Source organism: Arvicanthis niloticus, chromosome X (assembly GCF_011762505.2).
Source record: "Arvicanthis niloticus isolate mArvNil1 chromosome X, mArvNil1.pat.X, whole genome shotgun sequence".
NCBI classification, from domain to species: Eukaryota; Metazoa; Chordata; class Mammalia; order Rodentia; family Muridae; genus Arvicanthis; species Arvicanthis niloticus.
The window spans coordinates 49892090-49917193 of NC_047679.1; the positions used below are offsets into that span (position 1 = coordinate 49892090).

At 39.6% G+C, this 25104-nt stretch overlaps 1 protein-coding gene across 2 annotated transcripts; it reads right to left on the reverse strand.

Moving 5' to 3' along the window:
* Positions 1-501: 501 nt before the first annotated feature.
* On the reverse strand, positions 502-21417 carry Zc4h2 (zinc finger C4H2-type containing). Of its 2 annotated transcripts, none has more exons than XM_034486440.2 (5): positions 21208-21417; positions 6350-6521; positions 4537-4709; positions 3353-3515; positions 502-1957 (listed from the first exon to the last, which is right to left on the reverse strand). In XM_034486440.2, the coding sequence occupies exons 1-5, from the start codon at positions 21258-21260 to the stop codon at positions 1844-1846; spliced, it is 675 nt and encodes a 224-aa protein (XP_034342331.1). In that variant the 5' UTR covers positions 21261-21417; the 3' UTR covers positions 502-1843. The 2 variants fall into 2 exon arrangements, with proteins under 2 accessions (XP_034342331.1, XP_034342330.1); XM_034486439.2 differs by having other exon boundaries at positions 1707-1957; positions 6350-6530; positions 21208-21393.
* Between the last annotated feature and the right edge of the window lie 3687 nt (positions 21418-25104).

Below are 25104 nucleotides of genomic sequence, written 5' to 3' on the forward strand. Positions count from 1 at the left end.
AAACTTTCTAAGCTTGGCTTTCAGCTTATGAGGATTTTAGGGGTGTATGAAATGGTCAGTCTTTCATGTTTTATGTACCTTTCTGTTGAGTGTTCTCATCCTGCTGAGATCTTGGCTGCTTTATGTCAATGCTCTAGAGTTCTTGCCTTTAAAAATTGCTTTGGTCTGCCTTTACCATATTCCTATGTTTTCATTCACTTAGGTAGTAGCAGGGATACACTTCTTTCTGTATTCTTAACTAGCCACGATATGAAAATCAGAGTGAGTCTCAGCGTTGGGGGCTTGCTCTTGGCCTGCATTTCCACTTAGAGCCACTGCAGCTTACAATATCCCAGCCTCCTATCTACCTCTCTCCACCACAGTGGTCCCAGCTCCTTGTCACATCTCTGTAGCCCATTCAGTCTTCCTTATTCTCCCCTTTCTATTATTATTGTTGTTGTTGCTGCTGCTGTTGTTATTGTCATTGTCATCGTGATTGTCCAGTATACAGAATGCACCCAGTTTAGCATTTATTCCAACAAATGAACATTTATTTAAAAGGATTTATGAATTCATAACAGTTTTACTTTCAAAATGCAGAGGAATCATTGATGTTTTGAACATATAATATGGTAACAAAATCAAAAGTTAAAGAAAAAATAGGATAAATATCTCCCTCTTCTCCCCAGCCAGGGATAGAGACCTGGAGGTAATTCTTTTTCATCAGTCAGCCCTAGACTTCATCCTGTAGATCTAAGACATGACTAGGAGGCTTAGCTTTGATAAAGGAATGAATGAGCTGAGGGGCTTGAAGAGCTTAAGTGTCTTTTGGGGGGGTAGAAAGGTCACCTACAGAACCCACAGAAAAGGAGTGACCAACTGTCCTTAACTGAAGCTACCTCATAGAAGACAAAAGGAGGAAAGAATAGAAAAGCAAAAGTCCTACCCACTTGTATGTATAAAATGATTGGCATTCATATAACACTATATCCTCACAATGATACACCACTGAGCGGGTAATGTTTTTGAACAAAATCCAAAGTAAAGTCAGCTTAGGGTTCTTCAGTCCACAACAATTCCTATACCACAGCAATAAGACCTAGTATTTTAGGCAGTGAACTAGGTGACTCTTGTAGCATGGGTCTCGGTCCCTAATTTCACTCTAGAAAATGTCTACTGGTTTGCAAAGATTAGCAGTATGGGGGGAAAACCCACAGATCTCTCGAATCTGAAGATGCCCTGTCTGGTATGTAAGGAAGAACTTCTGTATAACTGGAAGACTTAAGTGGAACGATAGAATAATATCAGGGCCTCACAATTTTATATAAAAGGAGCACTTGTCTAAGTTACCCCTGGATTTTAATGATGACCTGAATATTGGATGAGATATATGCATTTGGCCCATTGGGAAGTTCAGCAAAAATAAAGTGGTTGTCCCTTCAGAACCTAAGGCAAAAATAGAGAGAAGGAAGTCACTGAAGCCTTTTTCCAAAGCAAGGCATGGAGCTCCTCCAGTCCTTACACCCTACAGCTCATTAGGCTCCAGTCCTCAGGGACAAAAGAAAGAATCAGCTAGGGCCTTTACCCCTCATTCAGTTCCAAACTGGGGCAGTAACAGAAATGTGAATGGGACAGAAGGGGTCATGAGACCCAGTGATTAGCACCCAAAGCACAGCTGTTCTTAAACCACAAATTCCAAGAGTAGAAAGAAATAAGAGCAAAGAGAAAGAGGTTGTTCTTCCAGCAAATTAAATAGAAGACTCAGTAGGGATAAGGAAGGGATATTAAAAGAAATCAGAACATCTATCACTCTGACCAAAGAGAGGGTTTACGATCAACAGAGGACTACTCCTTCACCTTCTCTTCATTCATCTTGCTTTCGTTTTGGCTTTTTGGGGTTTCGTGACCGACTCTTGGCTTTGCAAAGAGGGCATATAGGTGCATTTCGATGAATCTGTTGGTGACATGACAAACAGGCCTGGTGGGGGAAGATAGGATAAATAAAGTCAGTAGTCAGATTCTTCTAAGCAATGGTTCAGATGGCTGAAACTCATGGGACCAGAAAACAATAATATTCCATTGGTATGAAACAGTTATCAGTAAGATTTAAGTAGAAATCAGTGTTCTTGGGGGCCAGAGAACTTAGGAGTGAAAGATATAACACAGACAGGAGTGCAGAAAACTTTATGTAAAACTTGGAAATAAGAACTACGTATCTACGCAGTATTATATCAGAACATTATCTCCAACAGGCTCACTCATGCACTATTGATTTTCTTGGATGGGATGAATAGCAAAAATTATCTATAATAACCAAGAGAGTGAATATTTAGACTTCAAAAATATTTTTAATTAAAATCACTCTCTCTCTCTCTCTCCCTCCCTCTCTCTCTCTCTCTCTCTCTCTCTCTCTCTGTGTGTGTGTGTGTGTGTGTGTGTGTGTGTGTGTGTGTGTGTGTGTGTACATGCCACAGAACATGTGTGGGTGACCGAGGGCAACTTTTCTGTTCTCTACTAGAACAAATTTTGGGAGTCAGTTCTTTCCTTCCACCATGGGATTTAGGGATCAAACTCACACCATCAGGTTTACATAGTAAATGCTTTTTACATCCTGAGCCATGTAAGAGATCATAATTGCATTAGATTTTTCATATTAAGTAGTCTGTTGCATTATTCAACTTTATTTTGAGATATATCACGCAAGTCACCTGGTGTCCATGTGTGTGTTCCAGCAAGTCTTCAATGAAAGCATATAGCAAGTCAGACTCTATTTGTAGGTTATGGTCTACTGGGCAACCACTCTAGTAGAATGTCTGTTTGACCATTTACTATTGATCTGATTCTGTGATATTGCATTGATTATCCACAAATAGGTTTTTCTAGTAGAAAATTAATTATGAAGAAAAGATGATCATAAAGGTCATACATACATTTATGTCTCTATAAAATATAAATAATGTCTGTATAAAATGTTCCAAATTTTTTTCAGCATTTGTTTCCAACCATGTAAACATCTATCTGTACATCAAATGTACTTATAACCTGCCTTTTGATTCTACTGGATCCCTCACAAATGAGATATGTTCACTATATATTTGTATAAAAGTTATCTTCCTAACCTTTAGAAAATTATATTTTGACAGAGCCTGCCCCAGCTGTATTCTAATCTCTCTGGGAATGTACAGCAACAAAAGCAACATGGATTCAACATAGCACTACATCCTCTGTACCCCAGGCAATACTGTAAATTGTGTAATATAATACTTTGTAAAAACTTACATTATTTAAGTAACATCTAAAATAAATAAGGCCACAACTTCAAACACCATATCAGCCTCCTATTATAGGATGTTTTGCTTCCAAGCTTACTCACCTTCATAGGTGGAGGCTGCTGCCTGAAGGTGGCTGTCTGCCGTGTGTCCTGCTTCCTGGCCACTTGGAGTTGTTGAGCAGCAGCTGCTGCAGCAGCAAGGGATTCAGGTATGGGGGGTTCTTGAGGTTCTGTCTGCCATTCTGCTTTCTGCTTCTCAAAGTAACTTTGGGGATTAAATACATTGGCTGGATCATTCTAAAAGCAAGAAGAGCCTTTCTCCTCTTATGCTCTATGCTAAGCAATCAAAAACTGTACAAGGGCCCTCTCTAAAAAGGTACTACCCTCACCATAGCAAATGGCTCTTTCCCCTTAACATAGGGCACATTTTCAGTACAAATGGTAGACATTTTGTTTCTTAACTCTGATAGATGCAAATGATCTAAAAACTCTCAGGGCTAGCAAGATATTTAGACCTATTGTCTGTTTGATGGCCATTTGTAATGTTCTTATTATGCATTCACAATCCTATATTTATACCCTTCTAGGAACAAGAAGCTCACTGTTTTTATAAGCAACCAGATCTACCTTTAGGATATACTTCTTTCTGTTGAGCCCAATGTGCATGCGCGATTTGCCCCCCCCCCCACCTCAAATTGGCCTAATGTTTAATTCCAGGTCATGAGATAGGTCCGGAAGAATATGGAAGTGTATCATTTCATGGGTTTCTGTATACTCCTCTAGACCCTACCTTTTAAAATTATTTATGTGTGTGTGTGTGTATGTGTGTGCGTGTGTGTGTGTGTGTGTGTGTGTGTGTGTGTGTGTGTGTAGACAAGCACATGAATCTACCATGTACATGTGGAAGCCATAGGACAGCCTGCAGGAGTTCATTCCCTCCTACCACATGGGTCCCAGCAACAGAACTCAGGTCCCCAGGCTTGGTGGAAAGCCCTTTTACTCCCTGAGCCATCGTGTCAGTGCATAGCTAAAACTCCTACATTGTCAAAAATTGCACAAAGTACTTTTAAAAGTCACCTATTAATCTTCATCTCATAATTCTTCTTATATAACATGTCAGCATAGAGACTTGCAGAAGGTCATGCAAGGAATTAGCCACTGACAGACCTAAGAATAGGACTGCCTTTCAGGCCAGGCTTTATGCATATATCCATGTCCCTCCCCACACCATACCCTCCCTTCTGCTACACTGTGTTATTTGGGGGGTCAGAAAGTAGGCAGCTTACTCCAAGGAGAGTTTCTCTTCCTCTTCACACAAGTCAGGAAGCCTTTGCAGGCCCAATGTCATGCGGAGAGCATCCACGTGTTCTTTCAGTGGTTTATACTCATCATGGAGCCTCCGGGTCGATTCGAGCAGCTTGTTTAAGTCGTTTTCAGACTGTTTAATAGTGTTTTCCATCTAGAAAATAGAGAAGGGTAGAAACAAAAAAGATCCCAAAGTTCTCAAGAGACTTTATAACTGAATGGATAATAGCACAGACTCCAGAGGGAGACCAGTCTATGTTCAAGTACTCCATGTATTTCTTATATGACTGATCGAGCAAGCCCCAGTTTCTTCATCACTATAACAGTGAAAGTTTAATAGTGCATACATCATGTACTCTTAGTAAAGATCAAATAATCAAATTCATGCAAAGCACTAAATATAGGAACTAACAGAGTAAAATAAAATGGTGGTTAAATTACTCAAATTAGTAATCTCCCATCGCTGGACTTGCCTTTAAAGGTTATCTAGCTCACCTTATCATTGCTTTTAGAGGTTAGTGAGCTGAATGAAGATCAGAGAATAAAGGGTTTACTCAGGAAAATACTTCTTAGGGGAAAAAAATCAAGACAAAATTAGAAGACTTATGTCTTTAGGCCAGTTACATTTTCTTCCTAGATCAACTGTTTTCAAACTGTGGTTGCCACACTTCTACCCCTACCACCATGTCTTCTGCCCTCACACACACACACACACACACACACACACACACACAGCTGCTGCTGCTGCTGGAGCATTAGCATTTAGGAACTAAGAATTTTAAATTCTCAAGCCCTCTTTAAATTTGTAACATTTAACTAGAAACTCTGGAGTAAAGTTCAACAATTTGTGTTCAAATAGACTCTCCAGTTGACCCTGGTACTCTACTCTGAGATGTACTGGTTTAGACTCTCAGCTCCTCTGTTGAAAACACATTATTCATTGTATTGGTTCTATATCATCAGTTAATTTGCAGCAAAGTCTACAGTCCCCACGGGAGACCCAAAATCTTGCTTGTGCTAACACATTAAAGTACAAGAGTCTAATATATATATATATATATATATATATATATATATATATATATATATAAAATGTTCTAGGCCTGACAATATTCTGGAAATGAGTAATTCCACAGAAATGAGTTTCCAAGGAATAGAAACTAAACTACATCAAAGATGATAAAAAGATACTGTCATAAGCTCTAAGGACTAGAAAGGACCTGACTGACAGGTAAACACTTTCCACTTCTTGGTAAAGGAATAACCAGTACAGAAGCCCAGACTCTTCATGAATAATTTCAAATAAGGGAAGTTTTTCAACTCAACAATAATTCCCAAATATTCCAAGAGTTTCCAAATGGCAGTCTAATGAGAGAGCCCCACTTTGGTAAACATACAGGGATGATTTTTTTGGGTCTGGTTGGACACTTTAAAGAATTTTAAGCTATCCTAAAGAGGCAGGAATCTAGTCCACCTTTCCTTGGCTACGTCTTAAGTTGAAGTCTTCCAGAGTGTGAACAATGCAGAACTGAATGAAGCTTTGAAGGTAAACTAGCCTATTTCATAATACAGGGGGGAAAAAACAGTGCTCAGAAATAAAGGGCTTGTTCATTATGGTTAGTCAGTGACATAACAAGAGCTGACCTCAGAACTCCTGGGATCTTTCTACATCACAATAGCTCCATAGCTTCTCCTTTGAGGTGGCTAGAGTATGTGAAAAAAAAAGTAACAAGATTCTCTACTTCCTCATCCTCAATGGGCCCAGAGATAGGCTCCAGGCAACTAGCCACATACCACATTGATATCAGCATGGATCAGTCGGAGTTCCTCCACATGGGCCATCTTCTCCTGTAGCAGGAGATCCATCTCCTGTTTGTATTCTTTCAGGTGTCTTTCTTCAGACTCCAGAGCCTCGAACTCAGCCTTCAAACGGGCCTTGATCTTTTCCATCTGCAGAGTCTTGTTCCTGAAATTTCTCAAGAGGAGGAAACAGGCCAATAGAATGGAGAATGGAGAAAGAAAGAAATGGAAAGCAGAATTAGCCTTTTCCTTCTGAGTCATTTTTCTAACCCTTCCTCTCACATTCAGAGACAACCAATGCACACGAAATGCTGTAACTATAACTAATGGGCTGAGTGAAATTTTGTATTTATTTTAATGCATTTAACTTTAAACTTCTGGCTAGTGGCTCTCATAATACATAGCACATCTGGCTAATATAAAAATTCCCCCTTGTGTTGTTTATGTCAGGAACATTGACATAATGTTGCAAAAGTAACTACAATACCTGAATATTACACTACTCTACCTTACCCTTGAGACAAGTTACCAGGCATATGCAGAATTCTTGATGTAGCTGCTGACCTGCTTACAGGTGAACAACATTTAGTTTTATTGGAAAATTGTTTATTTAGACCACTTCCTGTTTAGACTTCTATTCTCAACCTCTTCAAGGTTACAAGCAGAATATCTGGAACTGTCTACTTCTACCCCAGTTTTAGAGATGAGAAACTGATATTCAGAGTGGCATCTTTTTTATTGGATATTTCATTTATTTACATTTCAGATGATATCCCCTTTCTCCATCCCCCCCCAATAAATCACCTATCCTATCCCTCTTCCTCCTTTTTGATTTTTTGGACCTGAAACCCTCACTCTCATGGAGTCTCTAGGCAGCCCATATAGAGGGATGACACAGGTAACCTGTGTGCATTCCCCCACACAGCCCCTTGAAACTCAGGTAGCCCTGAAGCTGCTTGGCAAGGATCATGACTTTCTCCTTGCCCTTTTCCTCCTTTTAGAACTCACCAGGTGACTTTCATCTGGCTCTCTTTATCATTTTAGGACTCAACAAATCTAAGACCACTCCCTGCCAAGGATTCTTTAGGCTGTCTATGTGCTGTAGAAACACAGGAAGCATACATAGGCTTGCAAGCACAACCCCTTCCAGTTCCAAGATGCTTCTACGGATATTTGTTCCAGAGCCATATGTCAGGGTTAGACAGGCTCATACATCCTATGCTGTAGCCTAGCCTGGTAAGTATGCCTCACACTATCCTGCCTGAACTTTCCTCAGTTAACAGACCTAACTCAGTGCCCACAACCAGGGACCAGATTCAGCTTGGTGAGACCCACCTGCATAAATTGCCAGCTTGTACTGGATGGCAAATTCTGTGTACCAGACAAAAATGCTGTGTCCACGTCAAACACAAGAAGTCTATGTACCCAGTTCTTAGTACAAAACAATATGTAAGAACAATTACTTGGGTTAATCCCAAGAAACAGAACTTAACAATCATAAACTTCAATAAAGAAGTCAAGAAGTTTAAAGAAAAGAGAAGCAAATAGCTCAGAGAACTTAAAGAGAATTAACTCAAAAAGAACATAAGGCTGAATACAATGACAAAGATAATGCAGAATTTGAAAATGAAATTTAATAAAGAGAAAGATTGAAGGGCATTTAAGATGATAGGAAGATGGAATTTAAAAATTCTACACCATAACTAGAAAACTCAAGGGAAAGCCTTACAAACAGAATGGTAACCAAAACAATCATGAGGAATGCTCCAGATCTCAATATATCAGTATCAGAGCCAAAATAATAATAATAATTTCTAAAAACTACATGGTAGCCGGGCGGTGGTGGCGCACGCCTTTAATCCCAGCACTTGGGAGGCAGAGGCAGGCGGATTTCTGAGTTCGAGGCCAGCCTGGTCTACAGAGTGAGTTCCAGGACAGCCAGGGCTACACAGAGAAACCCTGTCTCGAAAAACCAAAAAACAAAACAAAACAAAAAAAAAACTACATGGTAGTATCACAAAATAGACATGTATACCACTGGGACAAAATGAATATGTGAACGTAAGTACACATAACTACAGTCATAACTACACATAACTACAGTTGAATTTAATACTCAACAAAAATGCCAAAATGATACAATGAAGAAAATATAGCACGCTGCTTCAGTCTCTGTCAGTTCATATGTGCATCAGTCCTTTTGTGTTTCGACGGCTTTGTTTCCTGGTGGCCTCCATCTCTTCTGGTTCTTACACTCTTTCTGTCCACAGGGTTCCATGAGTGCTGAGAAGAGGGATTTGATGGAGACATGCATCCTGTTTGGAGCTGCATGCCCCTGAAGTTTCTTCCTCTTTGCATAATGTCTGGCTGTAGGTTCCCATCTACTGCAGGAGGAAGTTTCTCTGTTGTTAGATGAGCAAAATACTGATGTATGAGTCTAACAGGATGTCATTAGTTGTTCTATTGTTACATTCCTTTAGCAGGACGGTGATATTTCATTTTAGCCTTGGTTCCTGGGAGTCTTAGGTTCTTCACCATCTGAGCAGCAGTGAGTATGAGCTCTATCTCGGGGAGTGAGCCTTAAGTCAACTTAGTTACTCCCAAAAGCTATGTGCCACTATTGCACTAGAATATCTTGCAAGCAGGACAACATTGTAGATCAGTGGGTTTATACCTGGGTTGGTGTTTATGTTTCTCTATTGGTAGCATGCAGAGAAACTTTAGGTACCATCAACACTAGCCCATAGGGGTGAAGGCTCTAGCTAGGAACTAGAGTATGAATTAGCTCAACTTCTCCATATTCAATGAGTTGTCTAAGCATTGTCTTCAGCAATACGGCCTTGTCAGTTTGTAGAGAACATATGGCCTTAGCAACAGCCTGGGTTGGTTGTTTGGGAGTTCCCATGGGACCTCTTTGGCCAGTAACTCAATTAAATATAACTAATTCCTGGTATTGGAAGCTTCATTTAGTGACAAGAGACATCGAGTTGGGGCTCTGAGCCCCCTGTTATTTGGTAATTTCATTTAGATTGACCACAGCAACTCTTATAAAAGGATGCATTTAATTGGAAGCTTGCTTACAGTTTCAGAGGGTTAGTCCATTACTATCATGGCAAAAAAGAAGACAGGCACTGGAGGAATAGCTAAAAATTTCAGATCCACTGGTAGCAGGAAAAGAGACAGAAAGAGAGAGAGAGAGAGAGAGAGAGAGAGAGAGAGAGAGAGAGAGAGAGAGAGAGAGATCGTAATCCTTCACTAAACTATCAACTAGGGACTAGACATTCAAATATATGATGAGCCCATGGGAAGCACTCTCATTCAATCACCATACCAGGAAAGTAAAAAGCAAGCATTGCAAGTTGGAAGCAGTAAAGAGTACAAACAGGATACAAGGGACCTGCTGGGGAAAGCAGAAAAATGGGTAGGGAGAGAGACGGGGAAAAGAGAGTAAAATAACAGTAAGGATTCTAAAAATATCATAAAACTCATATTACTACCTACATAAAATACCTATAATACAGATAAATCTGCATCAATACATACATACTTTAAAAGGAATTTCCCCATCTGGGCTGACAATGCTACTCCCCAAAACCATAGACTAACAAAAACCCCACACCAAGGGTGATAAACGCTCTTTAGAGTTGTTGATCAAGGTTTTCCAAAAGACTCACAAAACATGATAGGTTATTTCTGTTGCCCTTGGTTACCCACAGAGGTAGAAGGTAGCTCCCTATTGCTGAAGACACAATACAAGTTGGGCACTTGAGGCAGAGAATCCAAGCTGAATATGACCTGAAAGCCTCCTCTTTGATGACTAGCTTTCATGGTATCAGAAGGCATCATACAAAGTTCCAAAGGAGGGAACAACCAATAGTCCTACCCAGCTATAATGCTTATGAATCACAACAATCAGCACGATAAATAACCCTAAGGTTGCAACAGTGGCATGCACAACTTAGTAGTAACCAATAGCTCTCTAAATTGAACTTAGGGGCCACTCAACAAGAAGGAAAACATGCCTCTTGTTTCTCGTGATACTGGAAATCTAGTTAACTAGTCCATGCTAGTGAAGCCATAGTCATTGGAGGAGCATAATCCCTAACTACATTCTAAATATTTATTCTTATACACATAGATGAGTGTAGTTTTTATCATTCATCAAGGAACTTTCTCTTTTCAACAGACAAAGAGCTTTACAGAAAAGCACAACTGATCAAAACTCAAGATGTAGAGCCCAGTCCTATCCACAACACAACTCCTGCACTGAAGGCTCAGGGATCATGTCAGATAATTCGGAGGAAGGGGTGGTATCAGCCAAAGGAATAGGAATTTTACTGTCAAATTGTGTCTTCTAGAAACGTTATGCTACAAACACAAAGTTGTTGCAGGATATTTGATCACACTGTGAACTCTGAGGTTGTGTTGTTTACTGAAAAATCCTCTTTCTAGTTGTGGTGTGGCTCACCTTAGCACAAGCTAGATATTGAGGAAGACAGAACAAACTGGAGAATGAGAGGGAGCCAGATTCAAACAGATTGCCAAAAAATAGTATGAGACCAAGCAAAGAAATTCAGTCAGAAGCTGAGAGAAGCCAGATTGAATAAGTCAGCTTTGAGAGGAGTTTGAGCAAGAACAGCTGGATTGAACCAGCCAGCCAGAGCTCAGAAAGAACAAGAAAGGGTGAAGCACTAAGTCTCAGAGACTGAAAACATTCTAGACCTAGATAAGATTGTACAGAGGCTAGGAGCTTCCAGGACTAGGCCTAGGTTAGCAGAGGGAGGCAGTAAGCCTCAGAGATGACAATTACATTAGGAGAATAAAAGTTACTCTCACATGAAGTCTCATAAACATGGCTGCTGAAACATGACCTGAACAAAGAGGACACCAATAAACATGCTACATGGATAGGGGAAAGCTCACAATTCCTTAACCCTAGACAAAGCACTGCAGACAGTGAAGAGATGTTGAGAAGGGGAGAAATAATCCTCCACAAGGAAGAGCTCCCCAATGGATTATCCAACAACAAATAGGCACCCCTGAAATCATATACATAAAAGTAACATACAGACTGAGAAAGTTGTAGTTATATGTTTAGAAATATATAAGTGTATACATATAAACACAGATATATATATATATATATATATATATATATATATATATATATAACACATTTATATATAAAATGTAACAACAATTAAAGAAAATGGGCCCTGAATTTGAATGAAAGCAAGGGTAGGATATACGAGAGGGATTAAGAGAAGGATAAGAAATGGGGAGATAATGTAATTATACTATAATCTCAAAAATATATGAAAAAAGATACTTCATTTTAATCAAGGAAATAATTTGTCAAGAAGTTAGTACATACATGAGCCAAACTATTGTGTAGCCAGTTTCATAAAAAGATGACTACTGTACTTGGAAACAAAGATTAACTTCATCTCAGGAATAGTAGATAACTTTCATGCCCATTAACTCCAATAGACAGAACATAAGACAAAATATAAACAGAAACACACCAGAATTCAGTGGCATCATATATCAAATAGGCCTAACAGACTGCTACAGAATATTCCATACAAATACCAAAGAATATACACTTTACTCAATAACCCATGGAAGCTTCCCCCAAATAGACCACATACTGGGAAAGAAAAGAGATCTTAACAAATAAAGAAAAAATGAATAATTCTCTAGAGCCTATGACTTCAATGCAATAAAGCTCAAAATCAATGGCAAACAACTGAGTAATATTTACACAATCTCATGTAGATTAAATAACACTTTACTAAATTATCAATGGGCCAAAGGGAGAAAAATCAAGAACTTTTTTAATTTCCAGGAATTAAATAAAAATGAAAGCACAACACAAATAAAATGGCAGAAACGTGTTAGAAAGAAACATGTATTAAGAAACTTATTGCTAAACTTAGTGGTAGTGTTTACCTAATATATATGAGCCCCAGGGTTCTATTCCCAGCATCATAAAATGTTTTATTTTATAACAGCATTGATTAATTGTAATAAGCATCATATTTGTGGAGCTTACTCCGTTCTGGTGACTGCCCTAGGAACTTTATATGCTATGAAATGCCATGTTCACAACACCCTCACACATAGGTATGTTGAGTTTCATTTTTTAAGACAAAATTTTGAGAGTGAAATAAGTAAAATGAGTTGCCCAGGTAATATATGCATGAAGTAGAAAACCTAGTACCTATGAACTCAGCCATCTTCTCATGCGTAAGCCCCTGGCACATGAGCCAGTGGGGTGAGTGCTGGTCCTGGCTGACTCACCAATTTTCTAGGTGAAATAAGGAATATCATGGGACTTTTTGGAATCTTGACTATTTTATATGAAAAAGGCTCAGATGAGTTCTGGTTCTGACTGACTCACCAATTTCCAAGGTAAAATAAAAAATATCACAAAACTTTTTGGAATCTTGAATATTCTATATGAAAAGTAAGAGTCAGTATAACCTGTACAGAGAGCTAGAGGACTACATGAGATGTCTTTGGACTAGTTAGCCCTACAGCTGAGGAAACCAAGTCCTTAAAAGGAATCCTCTGAAGAGATCCTCTCAAAAGACTAAAGGACAGCTGGTAAGGCCAGTGCATGCCAGGAAAACTACAGTGTACTTGCTTGAGGAATTTATACAGTACCAGGAAACACAATCTTACACAAAACTATTCAAATTAGATTCTCATCTTCCTAAACTATACCTTCCTCAGATATAAATTCAGAAAGTAATGCTTTCCAAGAAAGGAAGGAAGGAAGGAAGGAAGGAAGGAAGGAAGGAAGGAAGAAAAAGAAAGAAAGAAAGAAAGAAAGGAAGGAAGGAAGGAAGGAAGGAAGGAAGGAAGGAAGGAAGGAAGGAAGGAAGGAAGAGCAAGCTAGCAAGCGTTTGTTAGGGATATGGGTTATCCATTACTTGCAGAAACATTGCGGGCTCCCCTGTGACCAATTTCATACCAACTCAAAACCAGTGCTCACTCAAAAAGCAAGGTAGGACATCTGGAACCTATAGGACATGATAGATGGGATAACCAACTGAATAGTCGAAATAATAGACTTAGATCATATGTTAATGGTATAATGTGAGGCATTCATTCTCTCTACTTGCTCTCTCTCCGTTTCTCTCTCTGACTCTGCCTTTCTCTTCCTCTTCCTCTCTTCTTCACCTTCTCTCTTATCACCCTTCAGCTAGTATTCTAGCAATCTCAATACTTAATTTGATAACTGTTTCAGCCCCAAGGTTCAGACAAGATGGTATGTGGTATAATGGGCCTTATTAACGAATTGGCTCTTCAAGAACTGGACAAAAACAACAGCAACATTTAGGAACCTGTTAGAAATATTCATTCTCAGTCTTGACTCAATATCTAAGTCAAATACTTCGCAGATGACTCTGAGCAGCCTATAACTAAGCAGTCCCCTGGGGATAACATTATACATTATTTGAGTTTGAGCACAGTATGGTAAAGATCTGGATGTGAGTTATTACAGAGTCAAGAGCAATAACGGACTTCCAGATTGGTAGTGGCGTTTGCTGAGATAGGGGAAACAGAGAAAAGAGGATGCTTGACAAAGAATTCTGTCAGTGCCTGCATGAGAAGCGAAAGGGTTGGTTAAGTGTTCTGTAGGACATTTAAGTCTGAAACGGGAAAGAAAGGAAATGGTAATTGGTAGATCCCTCAGGTCCGATCTAATTCTAAGTGAAAAGCCTCCTCTCAGTATCCCAGCTCTGTGTATATGGCTCAATGCACACGTTCTATGAATGATGCTGGGTGAATAAAAAAAAAGTCAGCTTTCCTTGCTTCTTCCAGTCAGGTAAGAGTATTCTTCAAATACCGAGGGAGGGTTAAAGTTAATTGGATTATCTGGGGGGGAAAAACAGCTACTAAGAGAAAAGCAAAATGGCATAATTTAAAGACTGTTGCAGCTCAATACCAAATTCCAGCTCCTTTCTGTTCTTTTTCCTGTGGTCACCACTGTTAGGCTTGATTTTAAGTCTCAGAGGCCCAAGCTGTCTTGGACTTGGTCTTGTCTGAACCTTAGGGCTGAAACAATTATCAAATTGAGTATTGTGGTTTCTAGAGCACTAGCTGAAGGGTAGTAAGAGAGAGGGTGGGGAAGAGAGGAAGAGAAAGGCAGAGTCACAGAGAGATACAGAGAGAGCAGTCAAGCAGAGATAGAGAACTTGCGTGCTCTCTAGGGCCACCCCTGGACTGTTGGTCTCAAGTGCTGGAAAAAAGCAGTTTGAATAGTCCATGAGAGAAATACAGTAAACAGCACCCCTCCATGGTCTCCCCAGTTCCTGCCCCCAGGTTCCTACCCTGTTTGAGGTCCTGCCCTGACTGACATCAGTGATGGACTGTTACTTGTAAGTGTGGGCAAAATCAAACATTTCCCACGTTGCTTTTGGTCATGGTGTTTTATCACAGCAATAGTAATCCTAATTAGGACAGAACACATGTAAACAAAAGTTGCATCATGAAGCAGGCTATCTTGAACACCATAATAGATCTCCCTTGTAGCTTAGGCAGACTGATTCCTTTGATCTAGCACATTAGAGAAAGTTTGGGATTAAAGGTAGCATTTCATTTAGGTCTTTCTTGAAAAAGAATGAACAGAATTCACAGGCTCAGAATGAGAAAAGAGCAGTCTAGCTTGAAAGATCTATACAGGCAAAATACTAGAGGATGGAAATGCATGAACTAAAAACAAATGTCTATATTGCTAAGGGATAGAGTGGAAGTGAGGAGTAGTCATAGGTAAGATGTGAACGGTGAACCTGAATGTGGCAATATACTGCAGTTATGAATGTCATAGTACCAATGACAGGCAAATGTATGTCCAACAAATAGACAGCATAAAATGATTGTTTCTTAGGAAACAATGAATTCCACATCATGACCAAACACACACACACACACACACACACACACACATGCGCATGCGTGTGCGCAGGTGGGGGGGGGCAAACAAAAAGCAATGCTTTCCCAAAGGTATGTCTACCACCTATTAAGTAATGTATATTGGTAATCTATCTTTTAAATAAAAATAAAAAATACTATTAGCAACTGATTAAAGCTATATGCAAGCCAAGCCATTAGTAGACAATGGCCTGTGATTTCAAAATACTACTATCTAGAAAGGAAAATTACTGGGAGGCAAAAAGATCATGCATATTTTAGACAGGTTGTTCTCATAGCAATATGCATTGAATTAAAGACAGAGGAAAGACTAGAGACAGGGAAAAATTCTGTAGGTCAAAATGAACACAAATATTCAGGGTAATGATGATGAAGGCCTGAAATGGGCAGTAAGTGTGGAGGTGGAGAATAGGACAGGAATTTGAGTGAAATGTTGAAGCAGAAATTGAAAGTCAATGCTGACTTTCAGATTTCAATCTGGGGCAACTATAACAAGAATGACAACATTAAAATGAGTTTTCAAGAGAGTTGCTCAATAGCAGTGGGGAGCCATGAAGTTATAAGAGTTGGCCAAGATTAACTTAATTTGTAGACCATCCAGATGTGCAAGGTCAGTAGACTGTGGTATACACAGAGTTCTAAAGTTTGGAAAGGGATGCTATGTAGAGCCTAAAGGTTTGGGAGATGATATATGGAGCCATTGATCTATAAAGTGTACATGATGAGAAAATGAGGGGGAGTTTTCAGCACAGAAAATTTCTTAACAGTAGCACTTGTTATTTCTAAAATGAGGTTTTCTTTTTACAAAGAAAGCTCTCTCTCCCTCTCCCTCCCTCCCTCCCTCCCTCCTTTTCTCTCTCTCTTATTCTCTCTCTCTCTCTCTCTCTCTCTCTCTCTCTCTCTCTCTCTCTCTCTCTCTCTGTGTGTGTGTGTGTGTGTGTGTTAGTTTGGCTTCATTAGGGAAAAATGCCATCATCATTGCTATTATAGTTCAAGAACATTAATGCTTTAATAAAATGCATTGTTCTTTTAATGAGACTTTTAAAATAATGGTAATCATAAGTGAAAACAGTTGAAAATTGTGATTAGGCCTGGCAGTGGTGGTGCACACCTTTAATCCCAGCACTTGGGAGGCAGAGGCAGGCAGATTTCTGAGTTCAAGGCCAGCCTGGTCTGTAGAGTGAGTTCTACAGGGGAAAAAAAAAGAGAAAACTGTGATTAATGGAATGCTAGTTGGGTTATCAGCATTTATAAAGACACTTGATAATGATATTGCATGCATGTACCATGTGAATGGAGGCTATGTAACCATCCATAGGTAGCCTAATCTCTCTGAATCTGTATCTTTAAGTACAAAATGTGGATAATTCTTTCCACGGGAAAGATGAACAACTATATGAACCAAGAACTTTTAAATTACTACGTTCTTAACAAATGCTAGTTCCTTTCTCCAGCTCTTTTTCCATCTTTGCTGGTTCTTTCCTTGTAGCTCCCATACATAGTTACCTATAAAAATGCAGACATCAAGCATATATTGATGGAATTTTATCAATTTAAAATGAATAAACTACATGAATTAACCTCTGCATTCTTGAAATTCATCATATAAATCTCTTTTTAGTTGCATTTTTACCTAATGAAGCCAAAACTAACACACACACACAAGGCACAGACATGCATGTAGACAAAACACCAATATATACAAAATAATAAAACAAAGTACTTTTAAATTATGTATATGTGCATACTGTGTGAGTTCAGTGTGCTGTAGGCATGCAGATGCCTATGAAGGCCAGACAGGAACACTGGAACTGGAATTAGAGGCAGTTGTAAGCTGCAAACAAACCCAGGTCCTCTGTAAGGATAATTAGCAGGGCTGGAAAGATGGCTCAGTGGTTAAGAGCACTGACTGCTCTTCCAGAGGTCCTGAGTTCAATTCCCAGCAACCACATGGTGGCTCACAAACATCTGTAATGGGATCCAATGCTCTTCTTGTGTGTCTGAAGACAGAGACAGTGTAGCCACATACACAAAATAAAAAGAAAAAAAAAGAATTAGCACTCTTAACACCTAAGGTATCTTTCCAGCCCTATGTTATCTATAACAGATTTATTTAAATGTAAAAACTACATCTGCCTTTTAAATTTTGTATATCCTTTTTATTTTCTGCTCAGGGGTTTGTTTGGTTGCTTGCTTGCTGTTTTTGTTGGTGGTGGTGGTTAGGTGGGTTTTTTTTTCAAGCACATCTCTTTGTATATCATTAGTGTTTGCTTTAAGTAATACCTTATATATACAGAATTTATCAGTATCTCCTAATATCATGCTACCAACTTTAGTGAAATATATTATCTGTTTTATTTCTTTTATATTCTCCTATATATAAAATATCATAAATGTTCATGTACATACACTGAGATTATGTTATAATTATGTTAGAAAGTTTCCTTCAAGAGGTCTGATGAGGAAGAAGGAAAGAACCAGGAGATATGGAGCAAGAGAGTATTAAGAGAGGTCTATATAATCAAAGTAATATATAAATATTAATATTAATTAATATATTAATATATTATATAATATAATATATAAGACATAATTATATATTATATAATACATTTTATATATTATTATACAATTAATATTAATAATATTGATATATGATAATTAATAAAAAACAAAATTTTCCTTTGATCACCAATCATAGTTAAGAAAACTCAGAAGAAAAAGTAAAGTCATTTCTATCATGTTTTTGCTTGGTACTTCTGTGCTCCCTGGTGTTGCAAAGTTGGTTTTTTCCCCTGTTTTAAATATTTTTATCACCCTTCTACACTATCTCTGCTGATAATTCCACCATTTGAGAATGTCTTCTATCATGAAATATAATACCATCACTGCACATAGGATTCTACCTTGGCAGTTCTTTTCCTTCAGCACTTGAACATGTTGTACCTCTTTCTACTAAGTCCTTGATTTTTTTTTTCTGTTAAAGAAACTGCCTTTCTATTTTTTCCCCTGCATGTACATAATTAGAGGATTGGTACTTGTCAGCTGCTTTCCTTAAAAGATTTTTTTCTTTTTCCTACTTTTCCTGAAGTCTGATTATAATATGCGTTGGAGTAGATTTAGTTGAATCTATTACTGTTTGATTAGTTTCTTGAATCTGGAAGTTATTTTTCTTCAGTCAGGAATGATATTAGTCCCTATTTTTCCAACTATTAATTTCTCCTGTCCTGTTTCTCCTCTCCTGTGACAATTTTTAAACTTTGGTAATAATCTCACAATGATTTCTCTTGCTTTAGTATTAAGCTGACTCACTTTTTTCTGTCTTCTCTGTCTTACTGTTGAACCTATCTGTTGAATTTTTAGGTTTTGTAAAGACCCCCTTTGGCATCTTCATTTGTTTTTCTTGCTGTTGGTACTTGTCTATTTGCTGTGATTTTGTATTTTTTTAACTTAAGGAAGAGTTTATTTGGATTTATGGTTTCAGAATGAAAGTCCATAACGGCAGGAAAGAGATAGCAGCAGGCAGCAAGAACAGGAAGGTAAGAAGCATCTTCAACCTCAAAGAGGAAGCAGAGAGAGCAATTGGTAATGCCTAGTCCCTGAACCTGCTACTCCAGCAAAGCACTTCCTCTAGCAATATTATACCATCTCTCCAAACAGCACCAGTAACTGGAAACCAAGAATCAAATACCCGAGCCTATTGGGAACCTCCTCATTGAAACCAACACATTGTACTCCCTGGCTCTCATAGATTTGTGACAAGAACAATACAAATTGCATTTACTCCAACTCCAAAAGTTTCTATTGTCCTTAACATTTCCAACACTGTTTAAAAGTCCAAGGTTTCTCTACATTGTGATTTTTGTATATTCATATGCTCCCAGGGTGTTGCAGTTGCTTACAGAGGCATTTTCATGATGTATATTTTAAAACTCTTGTTATATTATTCTGAACCTGTGGTTTATAAATATTGATATCTGTGTATTTTTATATTCACATAGAGAGCTATTGCTACAGTGAGAAATTTTTAATAAAAGTTGGATATTCTGGTTCTTACTTAAATATTTTGTCTTAGTAGGCCTTCTGATACTCTCAGCAGAAATCTAGCTTTTACACTGGATCTTTCTTGACAACGAAGTGGTCTGCTGGTATGCCCAGGTTATTGGAGTGAAACTTCAGCCTTCTCTCTAAATCTCTCCTTCTACTATCTAGCCTGGTTGAGAAAAAAAGTCATGGCTCCTGACTTGATCTCCACTGAAAGGGGTCTATTTTCACTGGTGATTAATGACCTTGATCCCAAATAGTCCATTTTTGGGGATAAGATAAGCTATTTTAAAGTCCATGAAAGAAGACTGAAGTTAGAAACTTTCTATTCAAAAGCCTAAGCTTTTCATTAGCTTCACCCTTGGCATTCTCCTGCACCCAAGAATCTCATTTCCTATCTCCTGATGTCTTTGTAGAAAAAGACAGCAGCAGACCTTCAATGGGGAACAGAAGAACAGAGCCTTTGTAGGCAGACTCCATTCCTGTCAAAATGTAGCATTGTTAAGCTTCATGAATATAAGAACTCACTCAAATTCTCTGAAATTTTTCCACTTACGACAAAGGTCACAGGGCACTTGCAAAAATGGGTTGAAAATAGGGGAGGGGCTCAATAAATGATCATTTCCTTAACTTTGCAAAAAGAAATAATACCACAATCCCTCCAAGAAGAAGAACAAATCAAGAGCTGGGCAGTGGTGGCGCACGCCTTTAATCCCAGCATTTGGGAGGCAGAGGCAGGCAGATTTCTGAGTTCGAGGCCAGCCTGGTCTACAGAGTGAGTTCCAGGACAGCCAGGGCTACACAGAGAAACCCTGTCTCAAAAAAACAAACAAAAATAAAAACAAAAAAAAAAGAACAAATCAAGGTTCTTCACTATCACCAACATGTGTAGATCCCACAGAGATACCAGAGAGTTTAAATCTCTTGTCAAATTTGTCAGGGTTAAATTACACAGCCTAATTTCTCAGAAAAGATACACTCTATGTCCCTTTTTCTTTTTTTCTCCATATGTCTGAAAAATACTACAGATTCAGGGAGTTAGGCAGAGCAGGGTAGGTCAACATAGTCAGCATTTGAGTTACTATTGTTTTCTTGGCGGGAATAACACTGCAATATCAAAACTTGTTTGCTGAGTAACCTATTGGAGGTGTGACAATTCTCAGTTTGCCAGATCTCCAGCTCTAGTTCACATCCTCCTAGTTCACAACCTCCTTCCAACCCCAGGATAGGAAAAAAAAGTGGTGAAAGAGTTACAGGAAAACAAGAACAGCCCACTCTCCAGGTTCATCAGCATCCCCAGACTACAGCCACAGCAAAGTTGCAAACTGGATGACCTGGCCACCTAAACCTGGCTTTCAAAGGCTTTCTCAAGCTCCGGGTCACGAAGCTGAAGGAAAAATCGTTCTCAACTTTTATAAAGCAAGAAGCAAAAAGTGACTTGTTCTAAACAAAAAGAATAACAAAAAGAATACAGTTGTTTGATGACCAGCTCCTCGTGTCTCCCTCTACTTCTATTCTATCTCAGCTACATCTGGAAGACATTGCCATCTCCGCTTCTTCCCTTCTGCCTGGTACATACCACACACACACACACACACACACACACACACACACTTCCACCAACTACCTCGACTTGATTTCAATTTACCTGAGCCCCCTCATTCTTCACTTTATCTGTAAGTCTGTGATGAATGGGCCCCCTTCCAGCTCCGGATTCCCTTTGCAAGTAGCCCAACAATAGATAGTTTTCGCCAAAAACAAACAAACAAACAAAAAACAGTTCTCTTTACTCCCAGAGATGCCCGGGAAGGGAGGGGTGATAGAGGAGAGTGGAAGGATGCTGCATTAAGCAGTGACGGACTTACCTAATCTCTTTAATGCTTTCCAATTTGCACATGATTTCTTGTTCATCTGCCATGCTTTTCACTCTCAATTTCACGTCCAGAGAATTGTAAAAAAAAAAAAAAAATGCACCAGCCAAGGGATACAATAGATACAATACAGCCACCTCCTACTGGTTTGTGGCTTTGAGCCTGTGTGGTAGGGGCTTAGAGAAGGCCTGGGAGCTGTAGTCCGCAGTTCCGGGGCCAGCCAGGCAGCCCGGGTGCCTATAGAACTACAACTCCCAGAAGGCCAGGCAAAGCATTCCTGTTCCAGTTCCTGTAGCGGCACTTTAAATCAATATGTCACTGATAATTATGTCAAAGATTATAAGCAAAGGAATGAAGATATTTATCCTACCAATGTGAGGCAAAATGGGGAAATTTCTCTCGAAAGCAACTAGGAAGATGAGAAACATACCTTTTATCATGAGACTCGGACCCGGGCCTCACGCCTACCCCCACCCCACCCCCTCAACAAATTAAGAAATCATTTATTACAGAATGCCTTTGGGCTGGAGAGAAACTGTAGGTGATTTAGCTTCCAAGATGTCAAGCGTTCTAGATGCTACCTTGGGATTTGTAGCTTTGACATTGATATGTAAATAAACTGGAACTGAAAATCCTTGGGGGCGGGGGGGGGGGGGGGGGGGGGGGCGGGGGGGGCTGAACAAGAAAAAGGGGACTCTTCAAAAACAGGAAACCGAGCTTGCAGGGAGAACCTCTTTCCTCTGGTTCCTCATCCACTGAACTATTAGTGAGCTTGTACTTTGCCAGTCAATAAAAGGTTTACTGAGGAAGGCACTGAAGAGGCAAAGAAAATAAAAGCAAGTTCTTGCCTTTGTGAAGGAGAGAGTGAAATATATTGTAACTATAAATACAGTGTAGTGTGAGCTGTCACAACGCAGAGATAAGTAAGTCGCAACGCAGAGATAATAAGTGAAACCTGAACATAGAAGGTGTAAATATGTTTTGGGCTTTGTTTGTTTGTTTGTTTGTTTTTCGAGACATGGTTTCTCTGTGTAGCCCTGGCTGTCCTGGAACTCACTCTGTAGACCAGGTTGGCCTCGAACTCAGAAATCCGCCTGCCTCTGCCTCCCAAGCGCTGGGATTAAAGGCATGCGCCACCACCGCCCGGTGTAAATATATTTTTAAAACTAAGAGTTTTCCAGAGAAAAGTGAGATTTCACAGAAGTAGTAGCCTACATAGAGAATGAAAAGGGCAAGTGGCTCAGAGTACCTGGTGTATAGGGTTCTTGAAGTGGTGTATTAGAAAGAGAAGTAGAAGATGTGTCTAGAAAAGATAGATTGTAGACATATTTTTAAAAATATTTTAAAATGTTTTCCTTGGCTATTTTATAGGTGTTATACAGTGTATTTTGATCAAGTTCACTCCCTGGTTGCTACTCTCCAACCCCTCCCAGAACTATCTGTTAGTATTCTGTCTAAACTCCACTTCCACAGTTACCTGGCAACACCCAGGTATGCTCCTCCCCACAGTTACCTAGCAACAGCCAGGTAGGCCTGGTCCACTATAAATAGGGCTGCTTGCCCCCTCCTCTCTCTCTTACTCTCTTAATCTCTTACCCTCTTGCCTCTGTGTCCCCTCCCCCCCTCTTCCTCTCTCTCACGTGGTCATGGCCAGCCTCTACTTCTCTACTCCTCTGATTCTCTATTTCTCTCTCTCTCTCTGCCTCCACTACCCTCCTGGATCCCCTCCCCATGCCCTCAATAAACTCTATTCTATACTATACCGGTGTGTGACTGGTCCCTCACAGGAAGAGATGCCTTTACATGAGCCTGCTGAGACATCCCCTTCCCCATACCTCTCCACACACACCCACAGAACATACTCTCTTTATCTTTTTATAAACACTTCACTATCTCCCTCCTAAATTCATGCATTCTTTTTTTAAACCACTTTTTGGTGCTACCAGTGCATGCACTGGTGTAGGGCCATCTACTGGAGCATGGACAGCATGTATGGAGTCAGCATCCCTGAAAAAAAACTGAAGCTCCCTCCCCAGCAGCTAGATTTTGAAATACCTTGGAGTATCAGAGTTTGGAATTAATCCTATAGGCACACATTTATTCAGTATGCATTTGTGCTTACTGTATCTCAAGTAATGTGCAGTTATATTTAGAGTATATATCAATTTGGGTGCTGGAAATTCTACTCAGAACCATATACATTCTTAGCATATACTCCACTACTAAGTTACATCCCTAACTTCTAAAATAACATCATTTGAAAGCACAGGAGCAATAAAATCGGTGTGATGTAAGATGGTGACAGTGAAAGCAAAGTTTAGAATTAAAGAAAATGAGAGCTAGTAAGAGGGCATTAGTTATTCAAAGAAGATAGATTGACATGGAAGCCGTGCTTGGGGGGGAGGGGGCAGAGGAGGGGAGTGAGAGATATAAGTTAACAATGCTTACCTCCACACTGTCACTCTCAGCTGCCTGTTGAGGTCCCCTAATCTCTGAGGTATTGTGACCTATACTAAACTGTAGTTTATGGATTTCATAGAGAGTGGAATTTCAGGAAGCAGAATTTGAGATTTCATGAAAGATATTGTGGTGGTTTGAATAGGAATGTCCACCACTGGCTCATATATTTGAATGCTTAGTCATTACGGAGTGGCAGTATGCTCAAGCCAGGCCCAGTGGTACTCTCTCTGTGAATCCAGATGTAGGACTCTCAGCTACTTCTTCAGCCACCATCTGCCTGCGTGCCACAATGCTTTCTGCCATATTGATAATGAAACTTGACACTGTAAGAAAGCCCCAATTAAATGTTTTCCTTTATAAGAATTGTGATGGTCATGATATTTCTTCACAGCAATAGACCATTGACTAAGACAGATATTAAGGAAGAAAGGTCCTCAAGAAGAGACGTAGAGCACACATGAAAATATGAATATGGGATTCTCTAAAGGAAAGTCAAAGAAAATGAGATGTCCCCAAATATACATATAGATTCCTTGAGAGTGTCACAATCATTCGTTTTAGCATTAGCATAAAAACCATTTTGGTAACTCTCAGGTAACATACCAAAAAGTTAAGAAATCTTTTTTTCCTCAGTTTTCCATAAGTGAGGTAAGTGAAGTGGCTACTTCACTTGGGTGGAACTATAATCTGATAAAGTACTAAGATCCATTGTGGTTTGGCACACAAAGTGTTCAGTACATATCAATTACCTCTTGATGAGATTCCTGGGAAAGTTGCCAGTTTGTTGGTGTTAAGGGAGAAGACCCTTAAACAGATGCTAATTGTGCTGTAATTATTGGTTCTATACTGGTGGTGAACTTCAAGTAGACTCCAGGGTAACTCTTCTAGTGAAGGGTGTGAATCTAGACAGAATTTAGTATACTGTCTAAACTCCACCTCCACAGTTACCTGGCAATAGCTAGGTATGCTCCTCCCCACAGTTACCTGGCAACAGCCAGGTAGGCCTGGCCCACTATAAAAGGGCCTGCTTGCCCCCTTCTCTCTCTCTTAATCTCTTACTCTCTTGATCTCTTGCCTCTACCTCAAGTCTGTCCCCTCCACCCTCCCTCTTCCTTCCTACTCTCTCCACGTGGTCATGGCCGGCCTCTACTCCTCTACTCTCTCTCTCTCTCTCTCTTTCTCTCTTTCTCTCTTTCTCTCTCTCTCTCTCTCTGCCTCTACTACTCTCCTGGCTCCCCTCCCCATGCCCTGAATAAACTCTATTCTATGCTATACCAGTGTGTGACTGGCCCCTCAGGGGGAAGAGATGCCTCTGCATGGTTGGCCCGCTGAGACATCCCCTTCCCTCATACCTCTCCACACACCCACAGAACATACTCTCTTTATTTCTTTATCTTTCTATAAACATTTCAGGTGGGGAAGGACCGGCAG

What these genes read in the sequence shown, in the direction of transcription:
- Zc4h2 (XM_034486439.2), bottom strand. Translation starts at nt 21,260, where the DNA reads ATGGCAGATGAACAAGAAATCATGTGCAAATTGGAAAGCATTAAAGAG. An exon ending in GAAAGCATTAAAGAGATTAG is followed by an intron (nt 6,531 to 21,207) that starts GTAAGTCCGTCA and finishes CCTCCTCTTGAG; the next exon opens with AAATTTCAGGAACAAGACTC. An exon ending in AGCAGCCTCCACCTATGAAG is followed by an intron (nt 1,958 to 3,352) that starts GTGAGTAAGCTT and finishes TTCCCCCACCAG; the next exon opens with GCCTGTTTGTCATGTCACCA.